At 36.4% G+C, this 16,748-nt stretch overlaps 1 protein-coding gene across 1 annotated transcript in view; it reads left to right on the top strand.

The window, feature by feature from the left end:
- Positions 1–16,748, top strand: part of DNAH1 (dynein axonemal heavy chain 1) — a 215,173-nt gene that overhangs the window by 96,181 nt on the left and 102,244 nt on the right. The window contains exons 26-37 of the mRNA XM_058167174.1: positions 314–454; positions 1,102–1,265; positions 1,582–1,695; positions 5,494–5,682; positions 6,391–6,496; positions 7,103–7,216; positions 9,829–9,978; positions 10,269–10,355; positions 12,228–12,414; positions 13,655–13,746; positions 14,204–14,358; positions 16,106–16,283. Coding sequence (XP_058023157.1) covers positions 314–454; positions 1,102–1,265; positions 1,582–1,695; positions 5,494–5,682; positions 6,391–6,496; positions 7,103–7,216; positions 9,829–9,978; positions 10,269–10,355; positions 12,228–12,414; positions 13,655–13,746; positions 14,204–14,358; positions 16,106–16,283 — 1,677 coding nt within the window. The remainder of the gene's footprint in view (positions 1–313; positions 455–1,101; positions 1,266–1,581; positions 1,696–5,493; positions 5,683–6,390; positions 6,497–7,102; positions 7,217–9,828; positions 9,979–10,268; positions 10,356–12,227; positions 12,415–13,654; positions 13,747–14,203; positions 14,359–16,105; positions 16,284–16,748) is intronic.

The following is a 16,748-nucleotide window of genomic DNA, read 5'->3' on the forward strand; positions in this document are numbered from 1 at the left end:
TTTGATTTTAGTCTCATCAGTTGACTAGCATCTACAAGAAATTGGTGTGAAAAAGATTTAAATCTCTGTCCTTGTGATATCACTGAACTGATCTTAATTTTTAAAAAAAGATTTCATATTTATTTATATACTCTAAATGTTAAAAAAAATGTACTTGTCTCTCTCCAAAAAGAACCCTGTATACATTATCAAGTACTGTTATGCATGTTTTACAGTAAATTACAATTGTTTATATCATGGTTATGGGATAGTAATGAAGATGAAAGAAAATTACCCATTTTTTACCAATAAAGTGATCTATTTTTAATGAAAGACACCACGGACCACATGGGTCTTAGATTGGCCAGGCCAGGTGACCATAGCTGGATGTCAAACATACTGGACAAAAGAAGTATCAGAAGCTTTAGAAGCTGGAGATTTGTCTAGCAGGCTTTTTCCACAACTAAGTGCTCAGGTAAAAATGTCAGTTAATTGTATATTTCAATTTAAATTATTTCTGCAATGAAAAGTTGTTTCCCATGTTATATGCTAGAGTAGTCTTCTCCTAGCCCTATTCAGATATTTTTGTTTCAAATAGTTATTATTCATTGGTTTCTGGGATCAAATTTAAAGTGCTGGTTTTAGCTTAAAAATCTGAATAGTTTGGACTGCTGGGACCAATAAAGCTACTAGAACTGTTAGTATTCAGCTTATTTCCTTGCTTTTGTCCTGTGTATAAAATTCAGACAGGGTTTGGTATCGGCATACATGTCCAGAATCAAATTGTGTCTATTCTCATTTCCTCTGGAAAACTACTGTCAAAATAATCCAGAAATTGATGGTTGAAAAAGAGCGGGATAAAGGAATAGCATGATGATATCTGATCTCCATTCCCACAAACATTCAATTCTGCATCCATTAGCATACATAGAATAGGAAAATCCAGGCCCTTTTTTTATCTTGAAACACGAGCAGTGAGTTGAGGAGATCTTTTCCCCCCCTGTTTCCTAAGTAACAACAGTTTTCTTATGAAGTCAATATAGAGGGGGCCAGAGCATATCAAGTAGATTTGCGATATAGTGGGTAAGGCATTGCCTGATTTGTTTTGCTTTATTTGAGCAGCTGCGTGACCTAGTAGCACTTGTGCGAGGTAAACTGACTCGGATGCAGCGGGGAGTGTTATCAGCTCTCATTGTGATTGAAGTTCATGCCAAGGATGTGGCAGCTAAACTTATTGAGGAGAACGTCATGAGTGAAAATGATTTTGAATGGATTTCCCAGCTCAGGTGAGCGATTTCCTCCTACCTGTGATGTTATTAGAAATTGCTAGTAGTATGGAAGGATTGTTCTTTTTAAGTAGGAAGTACACTGAACAAGAGAGAAAGAGAGAGGTCGGGCATAATTTTAATGGCCTGAAAATATTCCTTCAATTTTTATGCTTTTATTCAGCTCATTATTCTAGTACAACAAGCATCCCCTAATTATCTCATCATCAGCATCATCCTTATTTCTGTGAAGATCGTTTAGTATAAATGAAATCTATCCAGGTAAACAGAAATGTACCATCCATTTATTTCAATTTAACTTTTAATGCATTATTAGGTACTACTGGACAAGAGATGATTTATACATTCGGGCAGTGAATGCGGAATTTATTTACGGTTATGAATACTTGGGCAATAGTGGACGCCTTGTGATCACTCCTCTTACTGACAGGTATAGTAACTCCTTTGGTGTCAAACAATTAAATATCTTCATAGTTCTGAATGAATAAATCTGAATCAAGGGTCTTGTTTATGAAGTCTGTCATCAATTGACCCACAAGATAATTTGTCAGGAGCTGGCTATAAGGAGGAGCCCTCTACAGAACAGAATTTTGGAATACTGTACATCAATAAATATTGCAATGCCTAGGGTTATTCTTGCAGCAGCAGTCATGGACTTGTGTCAATCAAGCCTGAAGTGATTGGAGAAAATGTGATGAAGTCAACAATCGCAGCCTTGTAGATTCCACCATTTGATTTTCTCTGGATTTGCCATGCTGCTGTCATTCTTTTCATGCTTCCTGATCTTCATATCAACAAAAGTTTCTTATGCAGGTTGAGGCATTTGGATGGAATGACTTCCCCATGATAGTGGGGAAGTCGAACCATTGCATACGGGTAAAATCTAGCTGTAGTGGTTGCTGTTGGCATAGTTGCTCAAGTGGTTGGCATACTTTTTGAAAAATGTGCTGGTATTGATGAGTCATTTGCTTTGGAGAAATTCAATATTCATTGTCCATACTCATTTTCCACACCATATTGATTGCCATCATGACAAGTGTGATTGCCACCATGACAAGTGTGACATGTCAGTTTAGGTGCAGAGAAGCAGCAGGTTTTCTTATAGGCAGGTAGATACACAATCTTGAACAGTTTTCATCTAAAACTGTTACTTCTCCTCTCCATCACATCCAGCTCGTGGGACATAACCAAGAAAATATGTGGCAGCAGTACGATGACAGTTAATGTGAGGTGGTAGATTGTCAATGCTTCACCAATGTCACTACACTTTTGACCTTTCTAGTGTGTCTCTTGTATGCACATAATATCCACCTTACATCACATTAGCATGTCTACTGTTCATCGCTGCGTCAAGATGCTGATCTTGACTGGAGCAGTGTTTAATCATGATGTTTGAGCTGGCTTCTTTAGCCAGTTCTGCCCTTGAACCAGTAATCTTTGCCCCAGAGGTGGGTTTCAGCAGGTTTTGACCAGTTCTGGAGAACTGGTAGCAGAAATTTTGAGTAGTTCAGAGAACCTATAGTAAAAATTCTGACTGGCCCCACCCCCACCTATTTTCTGCCTCCCAAGTCCCAGCTGATTGGGAGGAAATGGGGATTTTGCAGTAACCTTCCCCTGGAGTGGTGTGGGAATGGAGATTTTACAGTACCCTTCCCTTGTCACGCCCACCAAGCCACACCCACCAAGCCAAGCCACGCCCACCCAAGCCACATCCACAGAATCAGTAGTAAAAATTTCTGAAACCCACCACTGCTTTGCCCTTTTGTCAGGGCAGTCAGGCAACACCAACACATCACCTCCGGGGAGACATCCTAGCATTGTTCAACATCATATGTGGCTGTTGATACATTAATTGTAGCAAAAATGTACCAACTGGCTTGTTGCCCAAACCTGACATCAGTTTATCCATGTTCAGCTCAGCACCACCCTTGTGGGAGGGCAGTTTCGGTAGCATCAACAGCGAAGAACAGATCTCACTGCCAAGCTGTGTTTTGTCTGCAATATCCTAATCTAGATGAGCTGTCTCTTATGAGTTGTCTGCCAAATCAAACTGAAAAGTTGAACTAAGGATTATGTGTCCAGAAACTGGTGATTTACTGATGAGCCTAGATATGAAGCTTAACGGCATGCTGTTTAAAAAGTAATAAAAATTGATTGCAGTCAAATGTGCTGTGGAAGATGATAGCAGGATGTGTTCAGAATTTCAAAGAAGTAGGAAGCCTGAAAAAGCAAGTGAGGCTAATGTGAATATGCAACTGAGGAAGATATAAGTTCAGCACAGAGAACAATTAATAGGGTTCAGGATGTTTAGAAACAGCATTAAAAAAAGAAATCCAGGAAAAGACCAACAAATAAATCAGCAATATTTGGGGGGGTAAAAATCAAGGCAATTATGAAATGGGCACAAAGCCCTTCATGACATGGGTCCAGGTTAGTTGAGAGACCATCTCATCCCAATGGGATTGGCCCGTACCACTTGTGCCAGCAGAGGAGGCATCCTACGGATCCCATCAGCTCAATTATTCTGGCTGATGTAGCCCAGGAAGAGGGCCTTCTCTGCTGTTTCTCCTATCCTTTGTAACATCTTGCCCCAAAATGTGAGGTTGGCCCCAACTCTCCTTTCTTTTTGTAAGGGCGTAAAGACATGGCTATGCCAGTTGGCTTGGGGCCCCAGTGGGGGAACAGCGCAATGGAGGTGGTTGGTTGAGTAATAACAGATCCCGCCCTCCCCATGTGTCCTTGGTTTTAATTTCCAATTTTAACTTGTTTTATTTTCAACTGTATATGTAGCTATAAGCTGTCCAGAGTTACCCTATAGTAAGATGGGTGGCAATACATTTTATAAATAAAATAAAATAAAATAAAAATGAAAATTCCAACTTCTTTTGTGTTCTGCAGTACTCATCTGGATTTTGCAGCCCAGGTTTATTAATCCTTAGTTAAGGTGTGAAAGCCTTCAACCTTTCTATGAATTAGATATGTCAATATAATGCTGGAAATAAAGTTAATTATTTACAGTATTTTAATCTCATGCTTCAGACAATTCTGTCTCTCAAAGCACCTCACATCAATTAATAAAAGAGAGACAGGCTCCACTATCAGATTTTCAAACTAAAAAAAAAAGACACTTAAGGGAAGAAGAATATTGGGAGTTAGGGAGTTTAAGGCCAAAACAATAAAATATGCTATAAACTGGCATTTCTATCCAATTTTGATCAGACCAATCTTTTCTTGATGGTATTCTTGCACACATCCAGCCAGAATTGATTACACTTGTTTCTTTCCTCAATGGACAGGGCCAGAGTGCTCTTTCTCTTTGCTTCAATAATCCCACAGCAATAGAATATTGGTGCCTGCTTTTTTTTCTTTTTTTCCTGACAATCTAGGAAAAAGTTTGTGACGCAAGAATCACTTGGGTTTAATCAGTTCATCCCACAGTCGTATGGAATCTAGAACATCTCAACATGCCTGTTATAGTTAAAAGTTGTGTACAATTAAGATTTATACAAGTACATAAAAAGGAAATTAGCCTTTCCTGCTAAAAGCTATTACACAAATCCAAACCAGTGCTAAGATATATTTCTTTAATTATGATAATGTAGCATCCATATTTGTGCAAAAAAGGACCTTGTATCTTTTGTAAGTTGAACAGGATATGGTCATTGAGTTGTCAGTAATGGTAGTAGAGGCAATTTAAGCAAGTGGTCTATTGTGGATAATATGGAATGATGGAAATGCCTAATTAATTCAGAATGGTTAAAACACTTTTTGTGGGGGGGATAGCATAGACTGTGGATATTGTTTCAACAGTCTTACGCTTGAAGATTGGCATCAGCATTGATTATTAGTACTTGGGACGAGGGTCAAATGGATTTCTGAAATGCTAATTGTTCTCAAGGGATCAGTTGAATCATGTCTAACCTCATTCAGCTCTAACTGATCATCAAATTAAGAGTCAGAAAGAATCAGAGAAGCTTTTCAGCCCTTTTAGTATTTTTTCTTTCATGAAATAATTGTATTCATTTTAGTAAAATAAACGAGAACTCTTCTATATGTATCCTCTTAGACTACGTTGCTATTTACATATGAACGATTTCAAATAGCAGTTGTACAATATAAACATAAGGTGGTTCTTCAGAATGCTGGTTTATGAATAATACATGCTTCAATCTAGAAAATTTAAAAGGATACTTTCAGAATTCTGAAAATTGTTTAACTCCTATTATAGATGCTACCTGACCCTGACTGGAGCCTTGCATTTGAAATTTGGAGGTGCTCCTGCAGGACCAGCTGGAACAGGCAAAACAGAGACAACTAAGGATCTGGGAAAAGCTTTAGCTATACAGACGGTTGTCTTTAATTGCTCCGATCAGCTTGACTTTATGGCAATGGGAAAATTCCTGAAAGGACTAGCCAGGTACTAAAGAGAGTATGCACATGTTCAGAATAAATGACAGTTTATCTGCCAAGGAGAAGTATTAACATAGTTGGCCTAAAGTATTGAGAATTGGCTAAATTTCAGTGTGCAAGATTAATTTACTTATTTATTAAATGTATAAGCTGCTCCAATATGTACAGTTCTGAGTAGTTATGACCATAAACCCATAAAAAATGGAAACCCAGTATAATCCAAAAGAAAAATCAGAGAAACCCCACAATCAGATAATCAAACTTCCCACAAAAGGTGTATTATTCATTGAGATAGAGCCATGTTTTAAGGCTGAGGGTGATATAAATCTCAGGTGAAACTGTATATTATCTTTTGAACTACAATAAAGTAGGGTGTTCATGAAACAGAAATTTTATTTTGCTTTGAACAAACCTGAAACAAAATCCTACATCCCAGAAGTTTCATTAAACTCTTTTGTATTTGTTGCAATTCAATATTAAAACAGTGTCCCAGCACTGCAACATCAGATTTTAGGAGTTACTTCTCAGTTTTATCTATGAGTAGAGCACTGACACAAAATAAAAGGAATCTATGAGTACTGTGCTTAGTGCCGATTTCATATACGAACATTGGTTTAGCCATTTTTCTCTGCTGATATCTTTTGATTTTTAAGACTGATTGCATTAGTAATAATTGCTATGGATATCTAGTATTCTCTTCTATTTATACACTTAGCTCTGGAGCCTGGGCTTGCTTTGATGAATTCAATCGCATTGACATTGAAGTATTGTCTGTAGTTGCCCAGCAGATTACAACTATTCAAAAAGCCCAGCAACAGCGAGTAAGTCAGGAGGTCTTCATAATATCTTTTTTAATATCTTTTTTAAAAATTATTTTCAACTGGATTTCATCTTGAGTCAACATGAATGCATGCTAATGTATTTGGGGACTTTTTAGGAGTAACAATTTAGCTGTCTGAATGCAAAAAAAATGCTACCTAGGCATTCATCTCAATGTATACCCAGCACATTGCTACAGCAATTACAAATATCTGTCTGTATATCCATCCATCCATCCCAAAGAGTACTCTAGTGACTGAGTGAAACATCTGTTAACATCTGGCAAAGTCATAAACAAATTACCTAGTGTTGCCCACTTTATATACTGATATAATACTCTTTGGTTAAGTCCTATATTGTTTATTCTCAGATATTTATCACAACTGAGATTCTTAACTGCTGTTTAGAATTACAATGATTTTTTAAATTTAAAATTCTAAACTGGACAACTTTTTGATCTTGACTTATCACATAATTGTTCAGACACTAGTATGTGAAATCTGTAAAATGGTGAGGAAGATATTATAACCAGAAAACAGTCTGTTTATAATGGAATTTAAAGATACATTTTTGAATATCTAATTGTTCACTATTTTTATTACCTACAGGTGGATCGCTTCATATTTGAAGGAGCTGAGATCCCACTAGTTCCATCTTGTGCAGTCTTCATCACAATGAACCCTGGCTATGCTGGACGCACTGAATTACCTGATAATTTAAAGGTAATGATGCTGAATGTTACAAAAATACTACATACATTGCCTTCATTTGAATTTAAACCTCTTCCATTGTCTTTGTGGGCTCATTAGAAATTACATGGAGAATGGAGGGGCCATCAAAAACAGGCAAGGTTGAGATATCTCCATTCAAGAGATCACTAACGAAGTGTGACAAGAAACTAAAGGAAAACGCATTCAATGAATGAGGACAAGTAAACTAAGGTTGACTCCTGATGAAACAAAAAATATGAGGATTGGTAGTTCCTAGATATGGGAATTGGGGGCTCTAGGAGCCTCAATGTGCTAGATTCTTTTTCCTGGATAGAAATGGCCTAGCAACAGTTCACAAAATCTCTGCTTCACATTTAGATTACTGTAATGCATTCTATGTAAAGCTACCTTAAACTTGATCCAGGAGGTGCAGATGATATAGAATATAGCGCCCAAGTTGCTGAATGATATAACTATATTATCCCTTTTGCTAAAACAAAAATGACTTTGGCAACTAAATAATACCAAGCAAAAGGTTTCCTTTTAACATACAGTGTGAGGTCCTAAACTACTTGGAACAAGGATAATTAGTAGATTACCCTCACTTTTAGAGACATGGGTAGATTACTAATCTTATTTTATTTTATGCCACCTTTATTTTAATAAATAACTCAAGGGGGTGATCAGACCAGCGGTGAAATGCTCCCGGTTTGGACCGGCTCGCACAACCCGGTAGCGATGGCGGCGGCTGGTTTGGAGGACCGGTAGCAAAAATCCCTGGCCCCGCCCCCCTGCCTCTGCTGAGCCACACCATCAGCAGAGGTTTTTTTTTTATTTTTAAAAGCAGGTTTTTCTTTAGCCGAAACATGCCTTGAAAAGTAAAAAAAAGCCTTTGAGGATCCCGCCCTTCAGCTGAGATCGACAGAGCCTTTAAACTTTAAAAAAAAAATTTTTTAAAGACTCCTCTGGTGATCTCACCTGAGTTCCTCATCAACAGAACCGGGATAGCTCAGGCAATAGAGAAGCCTGTTATTAGAACACAAAGCCTGCAAACTGCAGGTTCGAGCCCGGCCCAAGGTTGACTCAGCCTTCCACCCTTTATAAGGTAGGTAAAATGAGGACCCAGATTGTTGGGGGGGCAATAAGTTGACTTTGTAAAAAAAATATACAAATAGAATGAGACTATTGCCTTATACATTGTAAGCCGCCCTGAGTCTTCGGAGAAGGGCGGGGTAAAAATGTAAACAAAAAAAAAAAAGAACATGTTTTCTGTAGAAAACATGTAGAAAACCTCCTTTTAAGAGATTCTAAGGCACTTACCTGATTACTGATCAAACGCATGGCCCCAGTTTCACTTTCAGCAGAATCAGTTGCTTAGCTAATCTATTTCATCACTGAGCAACTAATGCTGGCTGGCTTTGCTGGCTGAGGAACTCTGGGAATTGAAGTCCACAAACCTTAATAATAAAATAAAATATTTGTGCAGCTTTCTGAGATTTGGTATGTTTCTATAGTGTTTCACTCTAACTACACAAACACACAAAATCTCAGAAAGCTGTATGTGGTATTTTGTGTGTGTGTCAGTTGTGTGGTGTTGTGTTGTGTGTGTGTAAAGTGTGAAAGTTGGTTTTTGGTACCTCTTATTGTTTTTTATACTTTGTTTATTATTTTTATTATTTATTGTTATTGGCCATGCCTACCCAGTCATCTGACCACCAAGCCACGCCCACCAATTAAGCCACGCCCACAGAACCGGTAGGGAAAATTTTTAGATTTCACCGCTGGATCAGACCTAATACACCTTCCTCCTCCTATTTTCCCCACAAAAACATTCCTGAATCACTGCATATTTCTATAAACTTTATAGAATTGACATAGAAAGATATGCTGGGAAAGTGTTGCTTTTTATAGCAAGAAACATATAAAAGCTAACATGCAATATACAAAATATTGACACTGGATTCTTTCAGAGAATCACTATAGCTTATAATATCTGACCACAAATATAAATTAGATCTAGAGATATGCTGTCACTCACCTGAATAAAAAACTGAGGAAGATAAATGTGAAATTGCTAACTTCTTAACAAAAAATATGTGACACATTCTTCAAATTAGTGGAATGATATTGGAAGGTGAATGTGACATCAATTTTTTTAAAAAGACTAAGGGGTAAAAAGAGAACATATTGTTCAGTTGGTTTAATGTCCCTAGGAAAGGGATTGAAAACAAACCTGACAATCACATACTATTCCAGTTACCTTGTTTAAAAAAAGAGTATGATCGAGATTAAAAAAGCAAAGAGGACAGCAACGAGGGATTTGACCATCTTCCCTACAAAGAAAAATTAGAATCTTTGGGATTTCATCAGCTAAACATGTAGGAAGACAATGCTATCAAAAACTATTAATTTTGAGACTCTGTGGAACCTTTGGATTGGCGGTAGCATGCCTTCAGATACCAATTGCAGGAAAATAAGATTTCCACCTCTTCTAAGCACTCTAGAGACTTCATTGGCTACCATGAGAAAGAAAATGCTGACTATCGTGATCCAGCAGGGCTATTTTTTAAATATTCTTAAGGGTTACGGTATCATTCCCACTATAATTAATTTATATATTCCAGGCTCTTTTTCGTCCGGTGGCCATGATGGTTCCAGATTATTCCATGATTGCTGAGATTTCTCTGTATTCTTTTGGATTCAATGAGGCCAAAGTTTTGGCAAAGAAGATCACTACAACTTTCAAACTGTCTTCTGAACAACTCAGTTCTCAGGTAAATATGCATGTCCATCAATTTGGTACTTCATACCTGAATTCAAAAGATATGGGAGCTAACTGTTTCTTTGAATCTTTTGACATTGATCATACACAAACATTAAAATATGAGATTTGCTTTGAACAAGTATGTACTACTTTTCTTCTTTAGAAAGATGATTCAATTGCAGCTGAAGTAGGAGGTTCTTATACAAATCACTTTTCTAGACTTAACTAAACAGATAATTACTTTTCCAATACAGTTCCTGCTTTCACAACTTGTCATTTTTCATATTATATATACCATAGGATCATTATGATTTTGGAATGAGAGCTGTGAAGACTGTGATTTCAGCAGCTGGCAATCTCAAAAGAGAAAATCCAACCATGAATGAGGCAAGTTCTTCTTGACAATATTGCAGTGTTAGTAGGATGTCTTTTTATACTGTGGAGAATGACCTTTGAAGTAATTAAAACATAGTTACATACCACTTCCCTTCTTATGTCTGAAAATTGTTGAAGTATTTAGATTTCCTTTCCATTTTAACATTATATCTTAATTTCTGTTCCTGAGGAAAAACTCAGAGTAGCTAACATCAAAACAAGTAGAGCAATTATATCATAATACTATTAAATTCAGATTAACATTTTAAAAAAGTAAATAATAGTTTGGAAACATAATAGCAATTTAGCTTTTTAAAACATTTATTCATTTCATTAAGTTTTATCCTACCTTATATTCAGTTGAATGTTCAAAGAGGCTAACAGCAGCAAAAATATAAACTTAATTGCAGATAGCTGTTGACTTAAAGCCATAATTGAACCTGGAATTGAAGTTGTAAGTCATTGCAATTCTTAAGTATTTATTAAATCTATGTGACCATCTCACTCAGAACTGCAATCCCACCTCTCCTTGTTGCAACCATTAAGCGACTGTGTGGATCATTAAGCAGATGGAATGAAAGAACTGCCTATCAAAGGGAGGCAGGCAGTTCCCCTTTATACCCAGAAGGAAACGGCAGTGGTGGGCAGTCCAGTACTGCAGTTCCTGTAGGAGATGTCTTGTGCCTGATAGTTCCCCTTCTCTTTGTGGACAGAAGAGAACACTGTCATGATATCCAAACAGGATTTTGGCATGAAACATTTACAGCAGCCCTCAGAAATGACAGGGAGTCCTCTTGTTTCTGGGGACTAGTTGCAAACACCCCATGCTGCAAATGCCCTGTGCCAAAACCCTGCTTAGATTTTAGGAGGGACCTTTTTCATCCAACCTCCTTGACAATAAAAGTGGTGCCTCAGTTGATTTCATCCTCTCTCTATCAAGTAGCACATCACTCTCAAGGAAGCTGGGTGAAAAAGTTCATCCCCAAAGCCAAGCGGGATATCCCACTTGGATTTTGTGGCAGACCATTTTCATTCAGCCCCCAGGAACTAGAAGGAGTCCTTTGCGCAAGTAGCGGTGGCTTGTGACTTTCCCTGCTGGTTTCCCTATGGCAGAGAACATTGCACATGGTGACTGAATGATTGTGGGGTACTTGGCAGCCCACCGTAAATGTGACGAGGTTGCAAAATGCTCAGATTGCAACCATTTCATTGCAGAGGTCCTGCAATGGCCATAAATTCAGCTTTGTAAACCCCTTTTTAATTTTGAATAGTGGGTGAACAATTGATCATTAGGCAAGGACTACATGTAATGATTAATAATTAAAATATTAAAAGTTGACAACACCTGGTTGATTAAGGGAAGACTTGCAAAATATGGGTTATGTTGACATTTGCATTCACAAAGATGATCTGTAATAGACTCAGTAGGTCTTATTTCTGAATAACTATTGTATAAGCTTGTATAAGTAAGTAATCTTCCTCTTTTACTTTACAATACCTGTTGACTTTATTCCAGTGAGGTAGAAGGCTTCATAGGAGGCTCCATATTATAGCAGTGCATATAGCACAAATTATTTCATTGCATCTGACTCTTGTAAAATGTATTTCTTATAATTTTCATTGATGAGATATTAATAAATTAAAATTATCTCAAAATATTCATTTCCTTCCTATACATATAGCAATTTTCATCCGTATATGATATTGGAACTAGATATAAGATAGAACAGATCCATTCCTACTGCATCTACTTACTATCCAAACTGAAAAAAATAAGTGTTTTCTAAAATATTTTTCGTATCATTAATATTTAGCCATTGAGGGCAAAGCTGATCATGCTGATAAGAAAACAATTTCCTAATATTTTGTTTTAATGGTTTCTAGGAAATGATTTGCTTAAGGGCTATCAAAGATGTCAATGTTCCAAAATTCCTGCAAGATGATCTCAAGCTGTTCAATGGTATAATTTCTGACCTATTTCCCATGATCAAAGAAGAAACTATTGACTATGGCATTTTGGAGGAAGCAATTCACAAATGCTGCCTAAAAGACAATTTGAAAGATGTTGATGGTATGCAAAACATATGCTATCTATTTTTTTCATCATACGTTGCATTATTCTCACATTTAAAAATATTGCCATTCTTACTACATAACAGAAAAGCATTGCAGTCGTAGGAGGGTTGGGTAATTTGTCATCTCACACAGTCTATAATTCAAGTTTCCTGCCTCAGCTCATACATCAATTTGTGAGAATAATATTGTTAATGCTCAGATGAGCAATCTATGTAAAATATTTTGTTTGATTTCAATGGAAAAGTTTATCTTACTACTGCAAAAAGATTGTAAATTAAAATTGTCTATCTATGAGCAACTAGTACTTTATTCTGCATCTCAGAGGCTCCTAAATTTTTGGGTAAAAAATTGATCAAGGTACAGTAAGTTCAGCTGAGAGCCAAGTTAGTGTAGTAGTTAAGACATCAGGCTAGAAAATGGGAGAGTGTGAGTTCTAGTCCTGCCTTTGGCACAAAGCCAGTTGAGTGACTCTGGGCGAGTCATTCTCTCTCAACCCTAGGAAGGAGGCAATGGTAAACCATTTCTGAAAAACCTTGTCAAAGAAACTTACAAAGATTTGTCCAGGCAGTCTCTGACAATCGGACACAATTGAACGAGGAAAAAAAAAAGCTCTTATGCAGAACATGTGATACAATGTGCGGAAAACATCATTTATCTAAAGAAAAGAAAAAAGAAAACATAAATAAATTCAATCCCCCTCTCTCCAAATTTCATTTGAGATCCAGATTCTTTATATTTTCAAAAGAGTTGGATAAAATACTGAAGAGTAAGAGCAATAGGGCACACTTGGAACTTGATATTGTTTATTTATGTGAATCTATGTAGCTATCTTCAGCCAAGAGCCAGATACTTTCAACTAATAATATAAATAATAAATTATTAACACGTCAGTGCATTCAAAGAAGAGCAAATAATATTTTTGATGATAAAAACACTGATGGTGTTGGGCAAGTTGCCAAGTATATTTTCTTAGAAAGAGAATTCCACATGCAAGAAGCTTTTAAAAAGCTCATTGATAGAAACATTTACATACCCTATCATTTCTTAGTATCTTAAAGAATTAAGTAAGCATGCTGCTGACATCTCATGTCCTGTCCTGTGAGCACAGAGGTTTCCTATATAGGTCACCCAAATTCACAGCAGGCTTTCCAAAGCATTGCTGCCTGAATTCACAGCTCTGCAGCCAGTAAAAGCCACCAGGAGGCATTTCTGGTCTGAATCTTATTTTGCTCCAGGTTTCATCACCAAGTGTATTCAGCTGTATGAAACAACCGTGGTACGGCATGGCCTCATGCTGGTGGGGCCCACAGGCTCTGGGAAAACAAAGGTAAGCATTGCTGAAGACGCGTTGCGATAGAACAAGAAAGAGAACTAACTCTAGAAATGTCCTCCAGCATGATCAATTTCGTTTGCTTAATCTTCTCTTGCCAAATACAGTAGCAGCCTCTATAGGAGAGCTTTGAAATACAGGCTAGGATTAAAGGGCTAAATTGACTGTACATGTTGTTTGGAAGAGCCTCATTAAGGTGAATATGGCTGACTTTGAGCTTCCAGAGCATTAGCAAGATTTTGACAGCATATTCTTGACCAGTATGCCATTGACATTCAGAAATGTGCGATCACTCTCTTTTTTCTATTTTTTTTCTGATCGTGTCTGCTTTTTATAAATCTTAATTGTGCCAAAAACTTGGATAAAATTGAAGATCCATGGTGAATTTGGGCTACTGTCTTAGTACTGAAAGAGATGCTTATGATGCTTCCTTCTACTATACATTTTTCTTCAGTGTTATAAAGTTTTGGCAGCTGCGATGACATCTTTGAAAGGTCGGCCTTCAGTCAGTGGTGGAAATTATGAAGCTGTCAATTATTTTATACTGAATCCTAAATCTATAACTATGGGCCAGCTGTATGGAGAGTTTGACTTGTTAACTCATGAATGGTAAAAGACAAAACTTCTCTTTCTCTTTTCTGCGTTAATTGGATTTTGTATTTCTTCTTTCCAGGAATTAAAACACACTGTATTAATGAAAACTTAAGAAAACTTTTTGAAAATTTCTAAAAAATTTAACTGCAAAAGATTCAGGCTTGATCAGAAAAGTTAAGCATCTGGTTTATTTTCTGCCAATATTCATATGACTTTGAATATTTAACTTTGGTTGAATCACACCTTTTCTTTTGAGCTTTCAACATTTTTGTGTATATATTTAATGAAATAGTCCTTTCATAATAGTGCTGCTGTGGTTGAGTCATTCTGAGCCTGAACAAGACCATCTTCCTTTTAAAAAAATGAATTAAGTCACTTTGTGAGATAAAAATTATTTGAGAAATAGCAAAAATGTGATTAATCAGTCACTAATGTAATGTATCCATTTTGGTATAAAATCCATCTCTTCATTTTTTATTAGCTATAATTTTTAATCTAAATCGACAAAAGCAAAAGTATTTGGGAAAATCCCATCTACCCCCAACTCTACCCTTTACAGTCATCTTTTCACTCTCTGCGGTTTCCTGGTACATAAAGTGAAACAAATTCTGCGGATTACTGTACTTATTGTACAAGTATGTGGAGTATGCTTTACATAGTATACTGGAGAGCTTCCTGTTCATGAATGAGACAATAAGGATATCTATAGGCTGGAGCATCAATTTTACTGCTCCTTTTTTACTTACTGTATCAAATGTATACTTCTGTTACCAAACCGGTTTGGGCCGGTTTAGCTCTGCCTGGTAAGGCCTGTTATTAAGAACACAAAGCCTGCAATTACTGCAGGTTCGAGCCCGGCCCAAGGTTGACTCAGCCTTCCATCCTTTATAAGGTAGGTAAAATGAGGACCCAGATTGTTGGGGGGGCAATAAGTTGACTTTGTAAATATATACAAATAGAATGAGACTATTGCCCTATACATTGTAAGCCGCCCTGAGTCTTCGAAGAAGGGCGGGGTATAAATGTAAACAAAAACAAAAAAAAAAACATGTAACCCTGTGCAGATACGAAAAGCAATAGAAGTAACTCAGCATGAAGCTGTTCTGAGTAAACATTTATATCTTTATTCAGAGGCTTCTTAGATATGGGCACATATTTACTCAAGTTTTTATTTAGCAAATTGTGGTTGAGTGTGTGGACTATAGTAATTTACAGTATAGTTTTTGCCTAAAGGTTGATATATAGATCCGTCTGAATGACAAAAAAAAAAATTACAACAGCCATAAAAGCTTCTTCACAGGCATAAAACCATCTGCTCTCTCCAGCTGGCTTCAGAAGATTTTATATTTAAAAAACTATTGTAAAAAGAGACTTGAATATCCTCAATATCTAAATAAACAGATGAATAATAATTATAACAGTTTACACTGACAGAGATAAAATGTTGGCCTAAATCCAGTAGCCTTTGGGGCTTGATACATGTTTTTATATACAAGTATATAAAAACTTGATACCTTGTACCACATGTATATTTTTATGTACCTGATACTATAGAGTTAGCAAATGGGAAACTTTATTCTTAAAGAAAGTTTCCTTCTCCAGCACAACTTAAAGAAAGTTTCCTTCTCCCCACCTTCCTCTTTGACTTCTGGCATCTTCAAATCTCTTGATAAAATATATAATGCTTTTATAAAATATATCATATTCAAAGAGAGTGTGCAACTATTAAAAGACTTGGATATTTCTCCCTCTAATTTCATAGGACAGATGGGATCCTCCCTGCTCTCATTCGGGTAGGAACTGTAGCCACTGATAAAAAAAAGAAATGGTACATGTTTGATGGCCCTGTGGATGCAGTTTGGATTGAAAATATGAACACTGTGTTAGATGACAACAAGAAACTCTGCCTCAGTTCTGGTGAAATAATTAAACTAACAGAGGTATTTTCTCTCTCTCTTTTTGTTTCATTACACAACCTCAATATTCATTCATGTCCATTCATAAACACATTCTAATTCATTCATATGTTTGGTTTTTAAAAAGGGTCCCTCACAGTGAAGAGAGATAAATAGAGAGATAGATAAGTACAGATATATGATTTGACAAGCAAAGTCATGATTGGAGGATTCTGAGAAAACATTCCTACTTTTTAATATATAAAAGATAACATTTTTAAAAATATGTATATTTCTATTCATTTATTTGATATGAATTTGTTATTCACTTTACTGCCAAGTATCAAAGATGCAAAACAAATTAAAAACAATGTAAGTAAAATACAGGTAGCAATATTAATATCCTAAATATGTAGGTCAAAAACATATATATAAAATATATAATATAACTAAAAGTAGTGTTTCTCATTAACTTCATTAATTATCCAAACAGGATTATTTCAACACTTT

This window comes from Ahaetulla prasina, chromosome 2, assembly GCF_028640845.1.
Source record: "Ahaetulla prasina isolate Xishuangbanna chromosome 2, ASM2864084v1, whole genome shotgun sequence".
NCBI classification, from domain to species: domain Eukaryota; kingdom Metazoa; phylum Chordata; class Lepidosauria; order Squamata; family Colubridae; genus Ahaetulla; species Ahaetulla prasina.